The sequence below is a fragment of the Heptranchias perlo genome, chromosome 19, assembly GCF_035084215.1.
Source record: "Heptranchias perlo isolate sHepPer1 chromosome 19, sHepPer1.hap1, whole genome shotgun sequence".
Taxonomy (NCBI): Eukaryota; Metazoa; Chordata; class Chondrichthyes; order Hexanchiformes; family Hexanchidae; genus Heptranchias; species Heptranchias perlo.
This window is the reverse complement of record NC_090343.1, coordinates 18,997,804-19,024,845: the sequence shown is the minus strand read 5'-3', so window position 1 is coordinate 19,024,845 and position 27,042 is coordinate 18,997,804. Positions and strand designations below refer to the sequence as shown.

The 27,042-nt window shown below is 41.0% G+C and overlaps 1 protein-coding gene across 1 annotated transcript in view; it reads right to left on the bottom strand.

Moving 5' to 3' along the window:
* The window catches only part of ptprt (protein tyrosine phosphatase receptor type T), a 721,453-nt gene that overhangs the window by 121,315 nt on the left and 573,096 nt on the right, over window positions 1-27,042 (bottom strand). The window contains exon 17 of the mRNA XM_068000862.1: window positions 24,471-24,500. Coding sequence (XP_067856963.1) covers window positions 24,471-24,500 — 30 coding nt within the window. The remainder of the gene's footprint in view (window positions 1-24,470; window positions 24,501-27,042) is intronic.

Genomic DNA, 27,042 nt, shown 5'->3' with positions numbered 1-27,042 from the left:
TGTCCTCCCTTTAACCTGCCCGATTTTCATTCTGTTGAAATAAATGGAAAGAAATTCAGGCGGGTTCTATAAAAGGCTGGAGATCCATTCCACCAGATTACTGCCCAGGTGGTGAAGACAAAAATATTTTGTCTTTTAATTTAAAAAAAATTTTCTCTTCAATTTACCCTCCAATTTTCTTCTCTTATCTCTCTTGAAAGTGCCAATGCATTCTGTGTTACACTGCCACAAGTAGCAACAGCACCTGGACGAAACTAAAATGGCTTTTCTTCTTGATCTGTATAACTGTGTACATACAATGTACTTACTGTTGATCCATTTGGTAGAGAGCTACTTTTGCATCTATTGCTATCTTTAAATACTGGTCATTGTATGTAATGCAAATAGAGCTCAGCACTACTGCAAAATGTATCAGTTTAGATATATGCTAATATAAACTGGCACTGGACTTATGATCAGAATCTTTCCCACACTGGCCAACATATTCCTCCCCTGTTCCACTTTGCTCCTGTACTGGCCATTGTAAATCACCTGAACCACTCACGATATGTTTTTCTTTGCTACTTTTATTTAACATGGCTCACGTGTGAATGCCTGTTGTATGTACAAATCAGAATTAAATAAATTGCATTATATAGCACCTTTTATGATCTCAGAACACTTCACAGTCAATGAAGTACTTTGAAAGTGTAGTCACTACTGTAATGTAGGGAAACATAGCAGGCAATTTGCACACAGTGCAAATCCTTTACATACAGCATGAGGTCATGGAGCTGTCCAGCAGCATAATTAGGGCAACTCCACCTAACACAGATTTTGCCAGCCCTGGGCTTAATTTTAATGCTTTAAGTTTACTTTCACAAATAAGTGATATAGAGTAACTGTATCTTGCTTTGACTTATATTCAGTGCTTCTCTTAATATATCCTAATACTTATTTATCTTATTGATCACCACCTTTTATTGTGGAAATGTTTGTCAGAACCGAGTAAAAACCACTCATGTTCCACACTTTTCAACATAATTGATTTCATCCAAGGTGTATAAATGTGCAGCATGTTTCATACCTAAATACATTAACTTTGCCCTTGCCCACAATACATGGTATTTTCAGTTCAGGTGCTCAACCTCAAGAAATCTTTTTGAATATTCGCAACTTCTGCTACACATATCACTTTGCCACATATAACAATTTGGTGTTTACTGTAAATGTAATAAGGCTGCTTACATTAATACATAAATGTAATAAGGCTCCTCAACATTATTCATGAACATAGGGAATAGTTGAGAACCCAGTACAGATTCTAAGGAACTTTGCAAGTCACTATCTCCCTGTGTGACTGATGCTCATTTTTCATTGCATTCTCTGTTTCTTTTGGTTAGCCAATTACCAATCTCCTTTGCTGAATTCCGTTTTACTATTTATGCCATTGCCTTTGTGAAAAGTTTCCTGTGCTTACCTTATCAAAACTCTTTTAAAAGTTGATATATGTAAAATATCCACTGTTCTCTGACAGTGTCAATTCCTCAAAGGTACATAGTGAATTTATGAGGCATGATCACTTACTCCCAAAGCCGGACTAATTGGTGTTGACAGGCTGTATTTTCAATAGAGGATCATTGACTGTATTTTGTTCTCAAACATTTCTTCAACTTCTGAAGTTAAGCTTACTCATCTACAATTCATGTCATGTCTGTATCCTTTAATAAAAATCAGCTTCATTTTAGCGACTTCCCTGTCCCTTGTTAGTAAAGAACTACGGATTGTTTCTGTCAATCTTCTGCCTATTCAGTCCCTTACTTTTGTAGAATTCTCAGGGGCATCCTAACAGGTGGCTAGACCCCATCGACCACCAATTCCTCAATTCTCTTCACAATCTTTGTTTACTAATTTCTACATTCATTAAAACTTCCACTTATACCTCATCCATCTTAGTCACTGCATCTGGAATCCTCCCACATTCCTCTGGTGAAAACCGATGTGAAGAATTAATTAAAAAGACTCAGCCATTGCTTGGTCCTTGATGACTAGACTGCCCTTACCATTCTTCACAACTAACTGGTTCTTTAACCTCATTAAGCTTCTCCAGTAAAACAGAATTAGTCACAAACTGTTCCCAGTCCCTCTTGAGGATCCTGCCTGTGTTTTGACAATGTGTAGAATAGCTATACTGCATGTAATGAAGGTCAAGATAAGTGTATGACTTGTTTGAATTAACATATTTTTATTTTATGAGTCTTAATGAGCTAATTTAGACAGCTATCTTTCTTCCTGCGGAAAATATTTTGAAACACTAGGAAAGATAATGTAAATTTTGTTTATTGAAGGTCAGCTTGCTATTAATATAAGAGCAACTTTTCTATTTGATCTAACACTTAACCATTTGTCAACATTTATTTGTGAATAAAAAGCAAAACTTACATTTTGTTCATCTCAAATTCAACACTGCCTAGTAATAATTTAAAGACAAGTTTATTATTAAAAAAAAATGAAATAACATATTTAGCCAGGATTTTCTGCTCTGGTGGGAGAGGCTTTGCCCCCATCAGGCTAATTTGACTATTTTGGTGGAATTATAGAGAATTCTTGCTTTCGTAAATGAGGCTGCCTTGGGGGGAGGGGTGAAATAGCATAGCCAAGAGCCTCTGGGAATGGCCAAAATGAAAATGTTTTTCAAAAACATAGAGTCAGGGGACAAGTAGTAGAATGGATAGCAAGCTGGCTACAAAGAAGAAAACTGAGAGTCGGGGTTAAAAGTAGTTACTCTGACTGGCGAAAGGTGGGAAATGGTGTTCCACAAGGATCAGTGCTGGGACCACTGTCCTTCACCATTTACATAAACAATTTGGACTCGGGAATCGGAAGTACAACTTCAAAATTTGCGGATGACACCAAATTGGGGGGGTATAGTTAATACTGAGGAGGACTGCGACAAAATACAGGAAGACATTAATAAACTTGAAGAATGGGTGTGCAATTGGTAAATTAATTTCAATATAGATAAGTGTGAGGTGGTACATTTTGGTAGGAAGAATAAGGAGGCCACATACTCCTTGGAAAATAAGAGTCTAATTGGGGTAGAGGAGCAGAGGGATCTGAGGGTACTGATACACAAATCACTAAAAGTAGCGATACAGTTTAATAAGGCCATAAAAAAGCAAATAAAGCACTGAGGTTCATTTCTAAAGGGATAGAATTGAAAAGCAGGGAAGTTATGTTACATTTGTATAGAACCTTGGTTAGACCACACTTGGAGTACTGTGAACAGTTCTGGTCTCCAGATTATAAAAAGGATATAGAGACAGTGGAGATCGTGTAATAAAGATTTACTAGGATGATACCAGAACTGAGAGGATATACTTATCAGGAAAGATTGAACAGGCTGGGGCTCTTTTCTCTAGAAAAGAAAAGACTGAGGGGTGACCTGATAGAGGTCCTTAAGATTATTAAAGGGTTTGATAGGGTAGAAGATGTTTCCACTTGTTGGGGAGACCAAAACTAAGGGCCATAAATATAAGATAGTCACTAATAAATCCAATAGGGAATTCAGGAGAAACTTCTTTACCCAGAGAGTGATTAGAATGTGGAACTCGCTACCACAAGGAGTAGTTGAGGTGACTAGAATTGATGCATTTAAGGGGAAGCTTGATAAACACGAGGGAGCAAGGAATAGAAGGATATGTTGTTGGGGTTAGATGAAGGAGGGTGGGAGGAGGCTCGTGTGGAGCATAAAGACTGGCATAGACCAGTTGGGCTGAATGGCCTGTTCCTGTGCTGTACATTCTATGTAATTCAATGAAAAAAAAATGCCTCCTTGACCAATTCAATTGATTGTCGTGTGATCAATTGCACTAGGCAAGGCTGCTCTTTAAATTTTAAATCTGCCTCTGCCCTAATGCTAGGGACGATCCAGCATTTCCAGCGCCCACTGTTGCTATGCCGCAAAAGACAGGGAAAACATAGTATAATGTATTCCCATCATTTGCATATCTTTTGCATACACTTACCCAAATTACAATTTACGTATTCTACGTCTCCCATCACTGTTGGTGGAAAATCCTGAAGTGGGAGTTCACCATGGAGTGCCCCAGGTATTTAGCAGATTAGATTTTTTAGAGTCAGCTAATTGAATAACACTGGGTAGGCTTCCAACAGGAGACCTGCCACTAATTTAGTGTTTACATTGGGGCAGGGGTGGGGGGAACAGAATAACTTGTGGTGTGGCAGGATTTGAAGTGCTGCAGCAGCTTAAAGGGCCAGGCTGTGCTGAGAAGGCTCTGCAGCAGCAGCAAGCAGTTTCTGTACACATCATGATTCACCAATTTGTTAGATAAGTACATGGAAGCTCTCCTGCAGGAGATGAAGCAGAGAGAGACTGCCTGTTTGTTGTGTGGGGAGGAGGCCATCTAAAGCAGTAGTTCATGCCCAGTAGAGTGAGGTGGCAATGGTGGAAATGCCTCTTTTACTGCCCCCCCCACACCAGATGGCTGTGTAATGCCATGAGAAGTCTAATGACTTGATGAAAGAAGGCAAAGTATAAGGAGCCACTCACAGCTTTTAAAAATGCACTGTACTACTATGCGCATCAATTCCTTATAACTTACAGTCGCTATGTTCAAGAGCTTCAACAGGTGACTATTATTGTACAACAGTATCACCAGATGGAGCTATCTTCACACCTTTATATGCATGTCCCCTCTTGAAAGCCTCATCTGGAACGTCTTCGTTCCAACAACTATCATCAATCTTTCATTCTTTGCTTGTTGACATGTGGGTTGCACTACATATCCTGTCAAACAGAGATCTTCTAAACTGTTTGCTTTCATCTTACAGAAGTCCGTAATGAGGGGGAAGCTATCCAAAGCCTGAGAAGCTCACAGTGAGTCAGTGATGGAGAATGCGGGGGGTGGTTCTGTCAGCTGTAGTTTCCTCTCGACATTCTAATGGTGGAAAGGAAGTGGAGGTGGATGAAGAAATATGTCAGCAAATATGTGAAATGAGTAAAGGACATAGAATAATAATCATGGGAGATTTTAACTACCCCCTAAATAATCTAGCAAGAAGAGGGAGGTAAAGGGGTATGGGGAATGGAATTATTACAATGTGTGCCAGTACTTTCTTACCCAGTATGTAAAACGCCCAACAAGAGAGGAAGCACTTCTGGATCTAGTAATGGGAAATGAACCAGAACAGATAAGAGAAGAAAGCATAGGGGAACTTCTAGGCACTAGCAATCATAACGTAATAAGGTTTAAGATAAAGACTGAGAAAGACATAAGTAAGACAAAGACCAAAGTAGTAAATTGGAAAAAAGCTGATTTTAAGGGGATAAGAATGGAACTAGGGAAAATAAACTGGAAAAATGTACTGACAAAGAAATAGAACAGCAGTGGGAAACATTTAAAACGGTGATCAATAGAGTCCAGGAGAAATATATGCCACTAAAAAGCAATAACAAACACCAGTAATGACACATCATGGATGAATAAAGAAACAACAGCAAAATTGAAACTAAAGAAAAAGGCATACACTAAGTACATAGACAAGAAAGGAGAGGATGACAAAAGGGAATACGACAAGGTTGGGAAAGAAGTCAAAAAAATAATTAGAAAGGCAAAGAGAAACTACAAAATTAAATTATCAAGGAATATAAAAAGAAATAGTAAAGTATTCTACAGACACATAAATAACAAAAGAAAAATCAGGATAGGGATAGGATCACTAAGGGATACACACGATAAACTCACAGGTAATGACAGCAAAATGGCAGAAATATTAAATAATTACTTTGCCTCAGTATTTACCAGGGAGACTAACAAGGTGGGCATGACATTAAAAGAAGAGATCAAAAAAGATACAAAGTCATTTAAGATAGAAAGGGGGGAGATAATTGATAAACTAATCAAACTTAGAGAGGATAAAACCCCTGATCCAGATGGATTGCACCCACCTGTATTAAAAGACGTTAGGGCAGAGATAGCAGAGGCACTATTTTATATATATATATATATATATATATATATGTAAACATTCATTAGAAAAGGGAATGGCGGACAGTTAATGTTATTCCTATATTTAAAAAGGGAGATAGAACAAGTCCAGGGAACTATAGACCAATTAGCTTAATGTCAATGGTAGGAAAGATAATAGAATCCTTGCTTAAAGATGTAATATAAAAACATCTAGAAACCAAAAATATAATAAAGAATAGTCAGCACGGATTTCAAAAGGGAAGGTCATGCTTGAGTAACCTTATTGAATTCTTTGAAGAAATAACAGAAAGGGTAGACAAGGGTAATGTAGTAGATGTAATATATTTGGATTTTCAAAAGGCCTTCGATAAGGTACTGCATAGTAGACTCATGACTAAGGTCAGAGCATGTGGAGTCAGGGGGCAAGTAGTAGAATGGATAGCAAGCTGGCTACAAAACAGAAAACAGAGAGTAGGGGTTAAAGGTAGTTACTCAGACTGGCAAAAGGTGGGAAGTGGTGTTCCACAAGGATTGGTGCTGGGACCACTGTTGTTCACTATTTACATAAATGATTTGGACTCAGGAATCAGAAGTACAATTTCAAAATTTGCAGGTGACACTAAATTGGTGGGGGGGCGGGGGCGGGTATAGTTAATACTGAGGAGGATTGCTACAAAATACAGGAAGACATTAATAAACTTGCACAATGGGCATGTAATTGGCAAATGAATTTCAATATAGATAAGTGTGAGGTGGTACATTTTGGAAGGAAGAATAAGGAGGACACGTACTCATTGTAAAATAAGAATCTAATTGGGATAGAGAAGCAGAGTAATCTAGATGCAGCTTAATAAGGCCATAAAGAAAGCAAACCAAGCACTGGGGTATTTCTAGAGGGATAGAATTGAAAAGCAGAGAAGTTATGTTAAACTTGTATAGAACCTTGGTTAGACCACACTTGGAGTACTGTGAACAGTTCTATTCTCCATATTATAAAAAGAATATAGAGGCACTGGAGAAGGTGCAAAAAAGATTTAGTAGGATGATAACAGAACTGAGGGGTTATACCCATCAGGAAAGTTTGAACAGGCTGGGGCTCTTTTCTCTAGCATGGACCTGTTGGGCTGAATGGCCTGGTTCTATGTAATGCCAAAAGAACAGTCAGCTGACCTGCTTCAAGACTTCTGTTAATCCTACTCTGCGGTACACTTCCAGGAGATGTGGGCAAGGTTTGAAGGTTAATTCAACTTTCAGTTTTCTCTGACTCTTTTTAGAGAAGGATTTGTTCAGTATGTCTCATTAGCAACTCATCAAAGATGAACAGTTCACTGCACATGAAATAACAGCTGTGAATTAATTTGTGGAATCGTACATTGATACGTTGTGCCACCCCAATTAGTTCGATTTTCATAAGGAAATGATTGTAAAATAAGTTAGGCAGCTAAACAGATTTTCTTAAGAACAAGCGTTAATAGAGATGATTTTTACCATTTGCCTGTAAAGGACGGGCAATGAGCATATCAATCGCACCACCCACTTGATACCAACAGCGTGAGGTCCAAACCATTTTTGAGTCCGGGCCTTATCTGTATTAGTTCGGGGAGCTGCTGGCAGCGCGCCAATCTGGGGGAAGGGAGATCTGGAGCCGATACTGGAAGAAAACTGTAAAGGGGGGGAGGGGGACGAGAGAGGTGGGAGCCATTCTTGGGGGGTGGGGGAGGAAATAAGTGGTTGTCAGTGGGTTACACTGTTTTTGTGGGGGCACAAGAAGCATTCATGCTGATCCTGGCCCATAAAAATAAGCAGAATTTTTTTTTAGGGGCCATTTTGTGAGTGGTCCCTTTAAGGACCATTGCATTCGGCCGCTCAAGGTCTAGTAGCAATGGGCAGGGTGGAAGGTTTCAGTGCCCATTTGAAGATGTGCTTGAAAATTGCATCAGGCAAACTACGGGTGAGAGATTATATTTTTAAATTTCAACTGCTGTCCGCCCCACTTTCAGCATTAAAGAGACGAGCGACAGTTGAAAATCACCCCCAATGATTCTGTTGGGAAAATATAGACTGCAAGAAGGCACCATCAGTATTTCTATAAAGGATGCTTACAATTCAATATAATTCTCGCTGAAATGAGGCAAAATCCATAACTAATTCAGAATAATTCTGCTCATGCGTTGAGAAAAATTGCCATTAATTGCAAGCTTAGGAATGGAAGGACTCTTGATATTGATGGTGGTGGAACAATCCGAGCAGGGCCAAGTGCTAAAGAGGGATCTTAGTACTGAAGTGTACTGGGTAGGAAATAGAGAACAGCTTATTACTGCAGGATGAATGTAAGCCTTCTATTGTGAATTATAATGGTCTTTGTGAAAAATAGAACATCCGCATTCATCCTGCCAAAGTGATTTATTTGCTTTAGACTATAAGATTTTGATTTTTAATGTAAAATTTCACAGTGTTTTTCAACTGAAAAACAATAAATGAATGGACATTATAAGTTTAAATGAAAATTGAAACTTATATTAAGTAATAATTCACAGGTGAAATTGCAGCATGAAAAATCAGTAACTAACTCTTTCGGATTGAATTCTTCTGTCTGGTATTTTAATGGATATGTTAACCCTACCCCCAATCTTGTTAAAATAGCAGGTGTAGGAATTTCATGTGAATATGTTAATATTTATGATATTAATACCACACAACTTGAGTTCAATTCATTACTTTCTTCATAATAAATTATATAATAGTGACTACCATTGATAAAGAAGACCCAACTGATCAAAAGCTTAATAATTTATACTTAATTACATGGAAATGTGTTACGTGACTGCTAAACTGCATTTCAGTATGCCCCATTGATTATTTGAAGCCTTTGACTCAACAGTTGCCCAAAATTTTACAGTTTCACCATAAAAAATGTAATATATAAAATTATGCGAAGGAATTGCGTGACATTGAGATTATTCAAAAAAAAAGCCCAGAATTTCCTTGAACTTTTTGGTAAACGATTGCGCCGTTTTTCCCCTCCGAGGAAATTTGCACAGAACTAATTTACACTGGTTTTACGTAGGAACATCGGTACATATGAATCTTCTCAATTGTTTGCACAGCTCTCGCGATACATCCACCAAAACCTCTGCCGCTCATTTACATAGCTCTGCCTTCCCATGCAAAGGAGCAGCTCATGCGAATCATACACTGGCATAGGATGACGCTGCAAAAATTAGGCGCAGCAAAGTCTGAAGTCACACGATATCGGCATAACTGAGATTTCTGGAGTTTGATAGTAATCTTCATTCCCTTTTTTTTCTTACTGAGACCTGCACTATACTTACAAAGTGCTGTCAGTCTCAGTGCACCTGAAATGTTTCGGACCCCTGCTGCCCCCCCCTCTACTCGTTCAGAAGGACTAAGAAGTTGGAATGCCCTTCCCAATGGGCATATCCCTGTTCTACATAATATTGGAAGAGGACCAACAGAAGCAAGTGGCTCTGAGAGTGATGCACCATGGCAAAAGACAGCAGCCCACTCACTATTACCCCTACTAGTGGCACTGTATCTGTGCTTGTTTTACACAGGTATAGAACTTCTGGATTAGGCAAATAAGCTCTGCAGAAAATTTCGGCTTATATCCCTATCAGCAAGATCGGTGTAGAATGCCGTACGTTTTGGCATAAGTACGATGCAGGAACTCCTGGGCCATAATGTCATATGGTTGGACAGTATAATTTTATGCCATCTTGCCTTTTACAAAAGCCTTTTATAATTAAAATTGCAAATCATTTAGGCTGTTCATTCACACTGACGACATTTTAACTAACTCTGTTATCAGCTCAAGCTCGGAGAGGCTCTGATCTGGGAAAGGGGTTGCAAAACATATTGGAGTGTAAACATATTGCATTTTGTGTTTGGTGACAGACCATTTGCTTCCATAATGCAGAATCCATTCTATTAGCTTTAATAGATTTCACACCATGTTTTGTGACAGATGCAATCAGCCAATTGACTGTGACAAAAGGAGCAGGGAAGTAGAGAGTAGGGCAAGTGTTATAAGCACATTGCTGAGGAAGATGGTCTAATGAACAGCAGTGGCAATGCATAAATAAACCTTTTAAAAAATATATTTTTTTCAATGTGTGTCTCTATTGACCATAGTTAGAAAGAAACTCTGCACTGTGAGAAACACTGTCCAGTCAGAGAGGCTAGAAGCAAGAAAGGAAAGATAGGAGCTGGGAAGGGAAAAGGGTTGGAAGCTGGAAGAGGCTGCAGCTTGAGGCAGTGTGGAAATGGAAGGCAAGGCTCCAGCTTATGAGCAAGGCTAAAAACTGAAAGAAAGATATAAATGAACTTTAAACACCCGACAGAATTTTCTTCTAGTCCTGTTGGAACTACAGGAATATTATGTGCAGAACTGCATTGCCTGATTTAATAATATAAACGACAATGTTCGGTTACTTTGTATGAGAAAGAAGGGAGGGAACTTTACAGAGGTTTATGTTTGTGGAAATTTCAGTTGTGGTATTCACTTGCTTAGGAGATTAAATAAACAGTGGAGAGCTCATAATGGGGAAAAATGTATTGTTAGAACAATTAGGTGAAATGGACTGCACAGCCTGTTCTCAGTCCATACTTTTAACCTATTCTTTTCTTCATAAGCTTCATCACTAAAAGCAGCGATGCAGGTTAATAAGGCCATTAAAAAAAGCAAACAAAACACTGGGGTTCATTTATAGAGGGACAGAATTGAAAAGCAGAGAAGTTATGTTAAACTTGTATAGAGCCTTGGTTAGGCCACACTTGAAATATTCTGCACAGTTCTGGTCTCCATATCATAAAAAGGATATAGAGGCACTGGAGAAGGTGCAAAAATGATTTACTAGGATGATACCAGAACTGAGAGGTAATACCTATCAGGAATGATCAAATAGGCTGGGGCTCTTTTCTCTTGAAAAGATAAGACTGAGGGGTGACCTAATAAAGATCTTTAAGATTATGAAAAGGTTTGATAGGGTAGACGTAGAGAAAATGTTTCCACTTGCAGGGGAGGCCAGAACTAGGGGCCATAAATATAAGATAGTCACTAATAAGTCCATTAGGGAATTCAGGAGAAACTTCTTTACCCAGAGAGTGGTTAGAATGTGGAACTCACTACTACAAGGAGTAGTTGAGGCGACTAGCATAGATGTATTTAAAGGGAAGCTAGATAAACACACGGGGGAGCAAGGAATAGAAGGATATGTTGCTGGGGTTAGATGAAGAAGGGTGGGAGGTAGCTCGTGTGGTGCATAAACACTGGCATGGTCCATAAACACTGGCATAGTCCTGTTGGGCCAAATGCCCTGTTTCTGTGCTGTACATTCTATGTAATCCCAGAAAATCTACTGGCCCTAACTATAGTCAAGTCCTCAAAGCCTTGTCTGAGTAGCAAACTATTTCCCAATGTTAACAAGTGCTATCCTATTCAAGTGAAAGCTAAGAAACAGTATGACTGTGTACAAGAAGAGATCAAAGCCACATATATCATTTTTCCATTATTTTTAAAAACAATCATGACGACTGGACTATGTTGAAGAGGATTCGGATGATGTATCAGATTGTAGACTGAAAATCATCTGAAGCCCTACAATGTTAGTTACAACTGTATCATTTTCTGTGAAACTTATACATTTCTATTGGCTATTTGTTTATATATTTCAATAGAGTGACAATAACATCACCCTTGCAGAACAAATGATTGAAAAACAATTAATTTACAAGAATATATTATTTCCAAATTTAATCAATAAAATGAAAAGCTTCATACATGTGTAATCCATGTTTCATTAGCACTATGCATGGGGATATGTATCATTTTTATTCACTAACAAACAAAACTATTGCTTTTACATACTTAATCCACAAATCTCTGCTTCCGAATCTAAACTGAATAAAATGGGGAACAAACACAAGTTCCCCGCTGTATCCATTTAATACTGTAACCAATTAATGCTTCTCACCTGGAGGGCTGCACACAAAAACTTAGATGAATGCTGCCACTGAATAACCACTTAACAGTTACAAATCACCGTGATGGATCTAAACTGGCATTTATATCGGCAGCATCGCCATGAATGAATCAATCAATCATCGTCCAGCTGTGTACCATCAGGATTAATCAAAACCATCATTTACATCAGCAGATTCCAGAGTCTATTATAGACGCAGCTGAAACCCAGTTATTTTTTTAAAAAAAGGATTTTGAGGTTGTAGCCAAGCCCGCACTGTGCAGTGGCGAGTGCATTGCTACATCAGCTGGTTTTACACTCATTAGGTTAGAAATAACCGTTGGCAATAGTACAGACATACATACGCTCAATGCATTTACATTCCCTTGTCAGCCATTTTAAAAGAAGTGTTAACCCCTTCAAAATGAAAAAAAGTCATGCTTGCATTAAAGTAGCAGGCAGAGGAATGTCATATGAATGCATAAAGCATTCCTCTGTTAATATCGCCAACAGCGACTTCAAGCCTTAAATGTTTAAGTGTGTTGGTGAGCAGAGAATTGTTGATTGTAAGACCAGCTGGTCAGTGATAACCCCCCCTTGTTTATCATTCAATAATACACTTGCTGCTGCAGAGTTTGTCTTTGCCTATAAACTTCAAATCAATTAAAAACTACATAATTAGGCTTCAGCTTCCTGTTTCAACTGCAGTGGAGCCCGTATCACTATGATAATGAGACTCTGGAGGCTGCTGATGGTAAGCACCAGCTGCACTTTCCCGCTGCAATCCTTGACAGTATATTTAAAGATGAGGAGAAAACAATAGCAGACAGGCTGATGATTCAGGTAAGACAGACTAGCCTGACTTATTTTTAAAATACAGACAGAGCTTCAGGGATTAAAGGCTAAGCACCTTTTGAACAGTTTTAAACTGGGAATTTTTAAACAGTTGAAAGCTCCTGTAATATTTGATGTTTTATGTAATTTTATGAAGTGACTCGTTGATCATCCGTGACATTGCAAATAGGGAATCAAGCCAAAATGTAGACTTCAGGTGAAGTGGGGTTGGAGGGCATGGGATAATTGGACCAGGGCACGCACATATAATTCAGTCCCCATTTTAAAGTCATACATTGTGTCCTTATTTTAATATTATTATACTTTATATTAGTTATTATTAAATAGCAAAACTTACGGCAGTTTGGGAAGTAGTGAAGTAGAGTTAGTTGCAGTATTGGACTTTCTCTGCAGTACAGGCTGAGAAGATGAGAGTTGTAAAACTGAGGTACTAAGTGGGGTGGGGGGTGGTGTAATCACAGCATGACGAGTTTACATAGGCAGTTTCCATTATAAATATTGACATAGAAAACTGATATTATGGCTGATTTTAGAATGAAGGCAGGATGGCAGCAGGTGGGGGGGAGGGTGAATGGGCTCATGGGTAACCTGACCAATAAAATATGTTCGTTTCCCACGCGATCGCAATTGAATTGGTGCCACTTAATGTGGCTTCTGGGTTTGCCATTAGAAAGCCGTGTAGCGAGCGGACTGCGCACCCTCATCACAGGCTGTCAGCTGGTGGAGCTCTATTTAAAGGGCCATTGATCCAAATGCTTTTGCTGGAGGAAAGACCCAGAAACCACAATGGAGCAGCACAGGGGCAAGGCTGCTCCAAGGTTCAGCAATGCCTCACTCCAGGTGCTACTGGATGGGGTGAGGAGGAGAAGGGAAGTGTTTTACCCCATGGATGGAAGGAAGTGCCCTGCCTCTGCTACCAAGAAGGCCTGGCTCGAGGTGGCAGAGGAGGTCGCCAGCAGCAGCAGCATATCCCACACCTGGATCCAATGCAGGAAGTGGTTCAACGACTTAACCAGGTCAGCAAAAGTGAGTACACTTACTGATTCTCCTACATTCAGTGTTCCACATCACCACCCCCCCACCCCCCCAAATCATTCTGCACTGCCAAGACTACTCTATCACATCACTCCTCACACCCACTTGAGGCTCCTCCTCAACTTACCTGCACTTCCTCACCTCTCCATTAGTCACCCCACCACTACCACTTACCCCAATCCTCATCCAATGTGATGTCTCTGTCTCATACTCACCTTCTGATACATCTCTTTTACGGTCAGCCTCACCCAAACCAATGCATTCATCAGTTGGCCACTTCACCATCACTCACTCACTCACGTCTGTTGTTTCTCCCCTTCTAGGAGAAGAGAACATGAGCAACCTGCCACTACCTCTGCTGCAGCCACAGGGGATGCAGTGGTGAGTCCGCGTTGGTGGAAGCACTCCTCTCCAGGCTCTGCTTAGTTGGACGCAGATGCTGAACCTTGGGGGCTATCCTTTAAAGGAGAATGATCGAGGGACAACAGCACATTTGCGAAGTACTGGAACAGGTACCACGTGCACTCTCCACAATAGCGCAGAGGATGGAGGAGTCCACCTCCTGCATGAGTGGAATGGTGACACAGGTACAGGAGGGAATCTCTGAGATAGTGTCGCAGGGACGTGAGCAACTCTCAGAGATAGTGTCACAGGTAAGTGTGGGAATGTCTGCGATGGAGAAGGCTAGTCTCCATTGAGCTTCAAGCACGGCTCACAAATTAGTCCATTCAGGCCCTAACAACAGTCGTTGGGACTCCGGGTAAACAACATTCTGCCGCCTTAAACAGGCTGACAGATAATTAGAAGTGGCCTTCCAACGCATCACACATGTCAACCACACTGTTCTCCAGCAGGGTGGTAGGAGTGATGTGGGCCTAGCCCAGGGGAGGGATGATGGCGAAAGGGGACATGGAAGTGGGACGCCACTCAAAGCACTCGCACGTCTCACCCATTGCCCCCCTCTCAACCAGTACATTCAATGCTGTGTCCTCTCCAGGTGGCCAAGTCTGCCCCTGCACAGGTGCAGGTGGAGCAGTCTTTGGAGGGGCCCTCACAGGCATCTAATCGGTCAGGGCATGAACATGAGCAACCTGCCACTACCTCTGCTGCAGCCACAGGGGATGCACCACGTAGTAGTCAGAAGAGAAAGGCGAAGGTTTTGTGAGCACGATGGGTATGCACAAGGGTATTTGACAGATGGTCATGTTTTTCATTTATATTTGTTTTTTGTTAAAGTCGCATTAAATGTTATGATTATCACCACTGCTGCCACGTCTTGCCCATTCTTGACCTGCTTTTGTGATAGGGCCCTTTCATGAGCTTCACCATGAACGATGACACTTGATGAACCCAGTGGGTCACTTTACAGTGGGTGTATGTGTAGGTGCAGGACTGTTTTGTGCAAGGAAATGTGGGGGCTGGTGTTGGCGCTGCTCTTTCCAGGTGGAGTGAGGACTGGACTCTTCATACTTTCTGATGTTAGGAGAACCGTTCACATTCAGTGACTCCCTGGCCTCACGAGCAGTCAGGTGAGCCACTGCTTGCCCATGGGTTCGTCCACCTCCTCCTCCGCCTCCTCCTCAATGTGGATGGCAGATGTGGATGGGGCCTCCTCAACCGGTACCCCTCTCTGTTGTGCCATGTTGTGCAGGGCACAACACACTACTATAATGCATCCCACTCTGTCTGGTGCATATTGAAGCACTCCCCCAGAACGATCAAAGCACCTAAGTCACATCATAAGCAGCCCTATAGCATGCTCAATTGTAGACCTGGTGGCAATGTGACTGTCGTTATATCGACGCTGTTGCTCGGTGATGGGGTTCCTCAAAGGTGTCATGAGCCACGTGTGCAGGGGGTATCCCTTATCCCCGAGGAGCCAGCCCTTAAGGGTGTTCGCTGCATGGAAGAGGGGCGGGGATGTTGGATTCCTTCACAATGAAGGAATCGTGGCAGCTGCTAGGGAATCTGGTGCACACGTGAAGGAATCTTTTGCAGTGGTCACAAACGAGCTGAGCGTTGATGGATTGATACCCCTTTCTGTTGATGAACAGTCCTGGCTCGTGTGGAGCTGCTCGGATTGCTATATGTGTGCCATCGATAGCACCCTTTACACGTTGGAAGCCTGTACACACAGAGTGGAATCCCACTGTCCTCTCCGTCTGGCTGAGGTCATCCATAGGAAAGTTGATGTACTGCGAGGCTCTGTGAAACAAGCCGCTGGTGACCTGACTTATGCGCTTCTGTGCAGAAACCTGAGAGACCCTGGAATGATCCGGAGGCGAAGAAGTTGACAGCAGTGGGGATTTTAACTGCGACGGGTAATGAGATGCTGCTCGGCCCAGCCGGGAGCAGCTCGGCATGAAGGAGGCTGCAGATGTCTGCGACCACCTGGCAACTCACTCTCAGCATCTGTATGCACTACTCTTAGAGAGGTCCAGGAAGCTGAGCCTTGGTCTGTAGACCCTGTGACGAGGGTAGTGCCTCCTGCGACATCGCTCCTGCTGTCGTTGCCCTCTGTGCTCTTGTGCAGGTGCCTGTGGCGCAGCACTGTTATGTGCAGCTCCAAGTGGCGGAAGTGCACGCCTTGCCTGGCGAGGCTGGTGATGTTGCTCATCCTCAGATGTAATGGTGAATGCAGCCATGGCGCCCCCCCCATCCTGATTGTGTCAGTTTGAGGGGGTCCGAAAAGTTGTTAAATATGTGTGAACAGAAGAATTGTGAGTAGAAAGTAAGAATTTTCAGTGAAAACACAAAGATCACGCAGCCAAAAGTTTGTGTGAAAGAACTGAGTGCCCTGCAGCAAGAACACACCTTTTCTCCCCATCTGTCAAACAAGCATTTGAATGTGTAACTGGCTGCTGGCTGAAACAAGTCTGGTAGAACATGGTGTGTTTCCCACAGCATGGGAAACATGTGGAGGATGTATGAAAAACGGAGCCCTGCCTTAATGTGGACAAAATTAAGTACTTCAAGTATCTAAATAAGTCTCTTAACTATCATCCCATCGGCTTTAGTTGCCGGTGGGACTTCCACATTCGGAAGGCGGCGCGCGCCCAGATGCGTCAGTGGGGAACCCGGAAGTCTGCGGGCTGGAGCCGGGTTCTGAACCCGTTGGGATTTCCCTGATTTTCGAAGACCCTCCCACCCCTGCACTTGGATTCCAAAATCGAGCCCTATATGTATTGATGTCTCATTTTTGCATTGATTTTTAAACACATAACAAAATTGGGTTTCCCCCACACACATGGACTAATCAGGTCTGACTGTATTTAATTTCAAAACAAATTGCTTAGGTTACAAGCATTTTCAGCACTAAAGCTGTGGAGTGTAAACTGGGTATAAAGCCCAAAGCTGACTTTAAAGTGAAGCAGAGTGAGACCATCTCCTTCAGGATTCTCATAGCTCTTAGCTCCAGTGTCAGGTTGGGCTCTGACTGGATTCAGGCTGCATAACTTCAGTGTCAGTGTGAAGGAAAAGTGTTTTGCACTAATGCTATGGTTATAGTGTGAATGCTGCCGAAAATAAGACCTAGTAACCACTAAAGCAGTAAATAATTATTGTTTTTTTTATTTTCAACTAATTATTCCTAAAAGTTTGTCATTTAAATAGCATTGCATGGCCTCGATGATACTGCCCCTCTGCCTCTTTAGAATGAAAAGAATGGATTTTTCAGAAACAAGAGATACGCATTCCATGCAGATTTCAAACTGACTGTTCTTTTCTATCTTGGAATACAAATCCCAGTGGTACCTGCCAGGACAAACTCTGTACGTCTGTGTTAGCAGTCAAATGGGGCTTTCTGTTTTTCCCATTGGGATGCAAAGTTGTCGAGACTGAGGATGGTCAATGTTTTACATGTAAAATGAAATGCTGCACCAGAATAGTGGCTGTTATATGACAGGTCATAAGAACTATACGGTCAAACTCCCCGACTGTCTGGCACGCCTGTCACAAATCAAACAAGTTAGAAGCAGACTAAATAAAGTGACATTTCAGGTATTTTCAGTGCTACTTGGGGATTTTTTCCTTCCATAGAGTTATTTGATATCGTAAAGATGAACTCATTCAGGATTAAAGGTGCCATTTGCCATTATACTCACTACAAATCATGATTATGGGACAATTTTAGATCGTTCCATTATTCTGGTGTGCAGCATGCTGTTGCAAATTATATGACAAATGGTAGCACACAATGAATCAAGTGATGTTAACTAAGATTATATTAGATAGCATTTATTGAAGCTCATATACTTTACTTTATCATATTGAAGCTATGTTCCCGAACAATTTCTAGTGTAAAAACAATTTGTTCTCAGAATGAATTCCAACATCCGCAGTATTTTGCTTTGGTTTTAGAGAAAAAAATTGTGATTCTTTCTGTCCAGAATATAAGCCTACTCTGTGTGATATTAGTGTTTAATGTTTTACATGTTCGTGTGAAATTACTTTGTCCAGTACTTTTTACAGAAATGTTAATCCACTTAAAATAGTATGGCAATAATAAGACAGGCATTGTTCCTGTTGAGTTCTCCGATTGCTTGATCTTTGTTTCTCTCATTCTGTCACAAAGAGCTGTTTCTCTATGCTGCAGTATGTCTGTTTTTCTCTTAACCAATGTGTCCCTTTTGTATGATGTCTGTACCTCACCGCATTATCTGTCTCTGTCTGTCTGACTATCTTTCCTGATCGGTCTTGCCTTACAGGTTTGTGTTTCTCTGTCACTGTTATGTCTGTCTGCCTGATCTCTTTGTGTCCACTGATTTTTCTCCCACTGGATATCTGTCTGTGTGCCTGCCTGATTTCTCTCTGTTTGACTTTTTCTCGAATGATCTTTGTTTCTATTTATCTGTGAACTAATTATTTCTGTCATCAATGACCTCCATGTTCTACTGACTCTGCTTTTATGTTTCTTTACTGATTTCTCTCTTTGCCACAATCTCTTTCTCCCTTAGATTTTCTTTTTATCCTCAATCTCTGTCACACACTCTCTCTTTGTACCTCAATATCCGGACTGGAATTTCCTGGGGGACCATTAATCCAGAAGTTCCACCTGAAATTCTGCCCATTCCTGCACCCATTCTGCTAATGTCAGGTGACACTGAAGTTTCCTGCCAATCTCATTAGCATATGCCGGAATATAAAATTAAGCGTAAATCAGTGTAAATGGCCAGTGTGGTTTGAACATAACCAATGGGGCCTCAAGGTGCTAGGGGGAAACACTATAAAAGTAGGGGGAAAACCTTTCCTTCAGAGTGAGGCTGGGGAGTGCAAGGTAAGTGGTAGATAGCACTCTGTCTTAAAGATTTTTCATTAATTCTTTTAAATTGTTCAGTAGAGTGTGTCCACTGTTTCAAATCGTTCCCTTCTCAGATGAGTGCTGCTGAATCCCAAGAAAAGGCGGCCAGGAAGAGGGCCTTCAACTTCATGGATGCCGAGCTGCAGGACCTCCTAGATGAAATTGAGGGAAGATGGGACCTGCTCCCCTGCATCCCAGCCCTCATGTGCAGTCAGAAGATGGGCATGGATGGAGGTGGCAAAGGCATTGAGCCACATCCATAGTCCCTAGGACGGCAGAGCAGTACCACAAGAAATTCCATGACCTGACCAGAGTACAAAAGGCAAGACACTCACCCTGCCCTCACTTCCTCCTTTGCTCACTATGGGCACCACACTCAAGTCTCTGAGATGGAGGTGCTGGAAAACGTGGACCCTAGCTTTGTCATGCAATGTATCCCCATTGACCTGGTACATAAGGGGGCGATGAGAAGCCAGAGCTGCAGAACCACCTTCTTGTCTGAGAGTGCATCCTTCCCCCAAGCAGATTCAGTCTCACCCAGCTCTCCTCAACCAGATACCAGCGCAGATACATTCCACCAGGGCGAGCAATCACCTCAAGGCCAAGACAGCTCTCCAGCAATGCAGCACTGAGAAGGTGGAGGATGCTGCCATCTCTCTAGAGAGATTGACTAGGAGGCGGCCACAGACTGGCGAGTCAGTGGAATCTGATTTGACTTCTGCAGGCCTGAAGAGGCGCCTGCTGGTGGAGCACAGCGGGGGCATGAAGACTCTGGGATCCATCAGCAGTAACATGGAGCTTGAGTATGGCCTTAGAGTCTTCTGGCATGTTGAGCACCAACATCACGCAGGCGACGCTTAAGAGCTGCGAGAACCAATGCAGCAGCTGGCGACTGCACTGGGGCAAGAAGCAAGGGAAGGGTGAGGGAACATTGGGGGCTTTCACCTTGATAGAACCTCAGACTTCTCCTCTTGAGGCTTCAGGGGACAGACTGGAGCGCTGTATGAATTTTGGCTTTCACTCTATTACCTTGGCCTTGCAGGATTTGATGGCCGTCATCATGTCAACTATTGGGCCGATGACTAGGGGCACAGATCAAGACCACAGTGGAAGGGCAGCAGGTGCTGTCAGTGCCTGCGGCTGCCAATTCTCCGGGCGGCAGCAGCAGCAGCCCAGACTCCGGCCTTCTAACAGCAGGCACGGTGCCACCCATACATGGCAGGCTGCACAAAGCGGCTCAGGAACGTTCTCTGAAAAACCTTTTGTTCCAAAGAGGTTAAATTTAAATTGGTCAAATTTTGACAAAGTTGTAAATTTGCTATAGTTTACATAAGTGTAACTCATGTTTCCAACAGTTCCTATCGTTAATTAATGTTCATTAAAGTTTGATTGTTGTAAATAATTGTTCAAATTTCTAAAGAGTTTAGCATTGCCATAAAACATTTTGTAATTAAACTATATTTCTCAGGGTCTATTTAAGGTTCAATGGAGTTCCTGTAAGAATTTGTTCAACTGTCTGAGTAGAGTTTAACTTTTTCAGGAAAATGATAGTTAGTTGCTAAAATTTGTGGTTCAAGTTTACTAATTACAGGAAACATTTTTTGCAATCAAATATTTTTTTAAGTTAGAGAGCTGTGTCTGACTTTTCTGGTTGCGACATCTGGAGGCTGCTCATTGGGTAAAGGTCTGCACCACGAGCTGACCTCTGACCCCTCTGCCCTCTCAAAGCGATGCCTTTTGTGGATGCGCCACGATCCTTGGCTCCAGCTCCCACAGTCCAGAATATTTTGCTTTGATTAGCTCCTCCCCATAAGTCAAGGTGGAGACCTTCTCTCATGGCATAGTTGTGCAGGGCGCAGCACATGACGACAATCCTCGCTACCCTCTCTGGGGAGTATTGGAGGACAATCCCAGACTTGTCCAAGCACATTCAGCAATTCTTTAGGACGTGATGGTCCTCTCAACCACCAAGTACTTGGTTGCATCTCTCCTCTTCGTTCTTCACGAAAATACGCCATCAGCCACAGCAGCAAGGAACCAGCCTTATCAATGAGGATCCATTCTTTCACTCACACCCGGTTTCTAAGCAGGCGTGCAATGACCAAGTTGCATGCAGTAAATGCATCATGACAGGCCCCCGCATGCTGCAAGATGTGCAGCCAAGCATCTCAGACTATCTGACTGTTGAGGGAGTGGCCGCTCCTTCCGTTCATGTAGCTTTGTGGGATCTGATGGGGAGTCTTTATTGTGACCCATGTTCCATCAATCACCCCAGCACTCTGAGCAAGCCAGGAGTCCTGTAGAAACATAATGCCCTCTGTCTTTGTTCCACGACAGACATGCCAAATCTAATGAATTCCTCAGCCCGTGGAAAAGAACATCAGTTACCTGCCGAATGCAGGCCTTCAATGCCCTTGAGTAATCCTGCACAGGTCCCCTGAGGATGCTTGGAAAGATCCAGAGCTTTAAAACTTGAGGGTTGTGGTTACTTTCATTGCTATCAGTTAAGGCTCTGCTGCATTTGGACTGGGGCTTTCGGTCATCTTGGAGCAAGTCGCAGAGTCGGCTAATGCCTCCTTTGTAAAGCATAGACATCGCACAGACAGCTCCTCCAACATCTCCTTGAATGTCAGTCGAGGCCTATACACTCTCTGGGGCGGTAATTCCATGTGAAGTGCTGTCTGCATTGGTGGTGCTTCCTCACTCCAGGCCTAATGTCTCTGGTGCACTTCATCCTATTCTTCCTCCTCCATGATAATGGCAAACAGGAATATAGTCAGCGAAAGAGACATCTTTATTTCTTAAAGAGGACTGTAAAATGGCTGTCAGGATTCACAGGACAAGAATGGCTTCAATACTACCCAGAACTGCTAATTTGCTCTTTGTCCAGGCGATTAGGAGCACCTGTGTGCCTGAAAATCTGGTCGTAATTTTAAAAGAGCTTCTGAATGAGTGCAATTGCAGGAAATTGCAAGGCTCTGTAGTTGGTGGGGGAGCATTATTATGAGCCGAGATGCGTTTGGGCGCAGGGATCGCTACACGAACGTAAAAGATTGATGAAATTTGGGTGTGACGTAATTAGGTTCTTAGTTCACTTATACCCAATTTTCCTTGATCTTTTACGCCGTGTATTTGCTTTGCATCTTGATTACGTGTGTCTTTTGGTGCAAGTACACAGGAACTTCCACCCTTTTGTCTCTATCTTTGCCTTGATTTGTCTGCCTTGCCACCCCAGCCTCTAACTGTCCTGGAATGGGTTACTGCAGTCTGTTGTCACCACCTTAGCATCTATCACCATATGTTCCAGGCAAATATTTATTTATTTATCATAATTCAGGCAAGCGGGTATATTTTAGGAGGAAAGGTTGTCAGTGGGGAATATTTAATTATGGGGTGAAGAGGCAGCAGCATTGAATTTTAGGGAAGAAGGTAAAATGTTATTTGTCTATCAGGCAAGCAGCAGGAAATTTTAGTGAACAGCAGGGAAGTTTTTTAAATTCATATCTCAGGGAGCAGGGAGCACCATTAAATTTTAGCAAACAGCAGGGTAATATATTTATTTATACTTCAGGGAGAAGGCTGCATTGAATTGTAGGAGGAAAAATGAGCAGCGGAAAGTATTTAATATTTATATCTAGGGGAACAGGCAGCACCATTAATTTTTAGGAAACAACGGGACAATATATATTTATCTAAAAGGAGCAGGAGACCCAGGAACAAGAAGTGGAAGTTTATTTGTTTTTCAGAGAAGAAACTACCAGGGCAAAAATAAACTTCTGGATTTTTCAAATTTAAAATTAAATGAATTTAAGGATGGGGATTTATTTATAAAATGGATAAAATAAAAAAGAAAGCTGACCTGCATTGAAGAGATAAACAAAATGGAGGCTGGAGTTGGGAGACTCATGGCCAGAGCCTGCAACTACATTGTGACAGGCAAGTTTTTAGCACTGTAACTGTTGACATAAAAGTGTTATAAAAAATCATGGCAACAGGAAGTTAGACAGAAAGTATATGCAAACACAGATTTTAAAAATATAAATAGATGGGTTAATATCCCTGTTAAAATAACTGCCAAAGTAATTTCAGACAAACCCCGAAGCAATCATACATTCGTATGATATAACTATTTGTAGTGAGTTAAAATGCCAATGTTTGTAAAAAGCTGCTCACCATCTGTTTACAATGGGTAATGGGTCTATAATGTAGCCTGTTAATCACAGACGATGAAGCACCATAATTTGATATCAGCTCAGACCATGTCCTCAAAGCACACAATTACATCATTGTAGTCTATCATTACCTATGACCGACAGCCATCATTATAAGTGTAATGCAAGCACCTTTACTTATGAACATAATAAGGTCATGTTAAGAAAGGACTACTGGAGCAGCAGTTTATTAAGAATAAAATCAGATTATTTCCCCTTTTAATTTTTTTCCCAACTGTAGTTTCTGCCATCATGCCTCACACCATTTTCTGGTTGCAAATGTAGGAAAGTGGCCTGTTCCCACACATTTTCCAATGGCAGTCCGTTACTGGCCATGAGAGTGTATACAAGAGTGGCCTGGGGAAATTTGCCCTCTGATTTCCTTCCCACTTCCTGTGAAGAAACACTGCATCTTTGTTCGACATCTCTTCAGATGGAGATTGGAGACCCAATACTCAAACATATGAGCTATCACTCCACAGTGCGTTCATGCAATGATGTCCTGAGACACTGCATCATTCTTACTACTGTGAATCTGCAGTGGTTCTAGGAAAGAAAATGTAATTTCTGAGAACTTTCATTGCGATATTCCACAAGAATTCATCAGTTCCATTACATTCATCAAATTCACAAAGATTTGCTTTGAAAATACAATATTTGTTGGTATACAGCTTCATCACACATTAAGTTGTATTAGCAAAGATCCTATAATGCCATAGTGAATTCTGCTTTATGTAACTGCTAAATCGAATTTATGGGCACAGTGAATGACTGCTTGCTGTTAATATTATTTTAAATATCGCCAGTGCTGTAGTGATAAAGTATTTCTGCTGGTGACAGGTTTTCTGGAACCTTTCAACATTATGCAATTATATCACAAAATTTGTGGAAAATCGCAATGATAGGATTATTTAGCTTGAAAGTTATAAAAAATTCCACAATTGTAATTGATTTAAATTCAAACATTAGAATATATTAAAAAAAACACACCTTTAGGAATGCCTTAAGCATTTAAGAACTGTAAATAGTTGAGCTATCTACTCTAAGCAGCTTTGTTTGGGTATAAGAAGAGCATGGAGACTAGTGAAGGGAAATTTCTACTAGAGCTGATACTTACAGGTAATATGAGTAGGAATAAGCACTCCTCCTGCCATGCGTGAACAGTTGAAGGGATAAATGGATGGGAAAGCAATGAAAGGGAAAAATAAGAAAATAAGTTATTAAGGAATTTGCATAGTAAAATCAGGGGATTAGGATTATACAGATAATGTCAAAGTCACCTTGAAGCTTGTTGCAACAAAAGTGCAAATAACATGTCAAATACTGAAGTAATAAAACTGCGTTGTTTATTTGTCTAATGGAACCATAGTTTCGTTCTTTCATTTTATTGACAACAATTTGAAGGGAATGGCACAAAGACTTAAAGGAGCTACAATCTCACGTGTATTATTGTCTTCTGGGAAGCTTTATTTCTTTACTGGTTATATCATCCATCAGGATTGTTTCAAAATCTGTCAGAGAATCAACCATAGTGGATTGTATGACAAGTGGGAGTCAGATCAATCTTAGACCCACTCCTAAGTATCTCCTAAGTTAAAAAACTAGATGACTCTTCATGGAACTACACTGTGCTTGATGTGAAGGTGATGTAAGCAGATTGTTTTACTCCAAAGAAGACACAAAGTTAGACTGTACTTCCATGCAAGCAGCTATATGGAAATATCTTCCTATAAATCAAATAAGAAATTAATCATTTTTATTTAATTTTAGAATAACTATTAAATAAAGGTTCAGTATGTGTGGAAATGAAAGAAGAGCCACATATCCACTTAGCAGAGGCCAACATACTAACTTGCAAAAAGGTCAACTTGTTAATATGTGTGATGTGCTTTAACGATTCTGAACGAGACAGTGTCTGCCATAGGGAAAAATGATGCATCATCTCATTGATATTCTACTCCTGCTAGTCATTCCACAGAATAACAGGCCATGAAGGATGCAATGATCTACTTGCCGACTTACTCAACAGTGAATGATGGTTCGGAACTAAGGCAGGTATGGGGGAGGAGGAGGAAAAGGAAATATTAAAAAGCTCTGTGCAACTGAAAAGCTTCTCAGCGAGATTAGATCTGAAGTTTCAGACCAGTTTATTTTATTTCCTGTGCAGTGCTAAAATAGTTTTGAATCATTCTTACAAGAAGCCTTCTGTGAGTTGCATTAATGGCAAACTCCAGAGGCTTACTGCAAAAACTGATTAAATCAATTCTTCCTCTGCACAATTATCAGTACAGTCAATTGATCTTTCATGAGCTACATCATTTATGATATAATTTTCCCCCTCAGTTTACGGAACTAAAGCTGACTTAAATAAATGCAAATTCAATTTAGCAGTATTTTGAAAAGCTACGATACCATCAGTGGGAGTTTTTATTATTCTCGGAAACTTTTTTTTGTATTTTTTTGTATGAGGATTATTTTCATGTTGCTGTTATCTAACCTAAAGGCAAAAGAAAATAGAGGAACATATTTTTGTGCAAAGTACTCCCTTTACATAGAAAAAAATAATAGGCTCACCAAAAATGTCTTCGAAGTTTTAGTAAAATGTTTGTTTTATTGACTGTGTAGAGAGTCTGGAGTTTGGTCTCTGTCTCTGTTAGGCCATTCCAGTGACATCAATTATAGGGAGCATACCAGAACGGGCCTGTTGCAAACAGCAGGAGCTATGACTGCTTTGGAATCATCTGACCCTGGGAAAAGCACATTACAGACTGGAAATGTATAGTTCTTCTGTATGCCATGGATCCTCTCTGAGATGCTCCCTATCAGTGATGTTACCAAGTGAACCAAGGAGGGAGGCCCCAGTTGAAGATCTTCATGTCAGCAATAAAATTGGAACTGTTATTAAAATGTATGATGAATCTATTGTTATCTTCTTAAAAAAAGGGGAGTACTTTGATGATAGCTGACAAGCAAGTCACTGCCTAACAAACTCTGGGCATGAACCTACATCTTGCCACTCTGTAGCTTGGAACATCAATGCAATGTGGCTCCATGTTACGCCTTTAAAAATACATTTCTCCACTTAGTGGAATCATAAAATGTTACAAGTTATATCACAGAGATATTCACATTCAGGAACAGACAACTGATGGGAAACCATAGAACAATGGGATTGTCCATATTGCAAATATATCACAACAGCTTACATTTATGTTGTGGCACCAGCAGCCATATTTATATTCATGATATAATCTATGCAGACATAGGACATTTTTTCTGGGCTGAGCGCCATTGTTTTGGAAAATAGGACAGGAGGCATTTTGAAAAAGGCGCCGCGAAATGAAAACAAATAATAGTGTTTGGGCTTTTGTAGGAATCTGCTATGTGCTTTTTTGGGGAGAAAGTAAGTTTTGTGCTACATAGTGAGTAGAAAATAAAGTGAAGGAGAGAAAGAGAGACAGAGAGAGCAAAATAAAGGTAGTTTGGGTACCAAAAAAATGCCTGTGACTTTTCATATTTTTTTAATATGGTTTCCATGGCTTTTGATATTTTACTACAATATTTCCCCCAAAAGTACCATGATAAAATTCCAATCCTAAACAGTGCATTGCATCAACATGAATTGACCTAAAAAGCCCAATGTAGGTCACTGGTTTTAGAATTCAGTTCAGCTCTCATTCCATAGATAG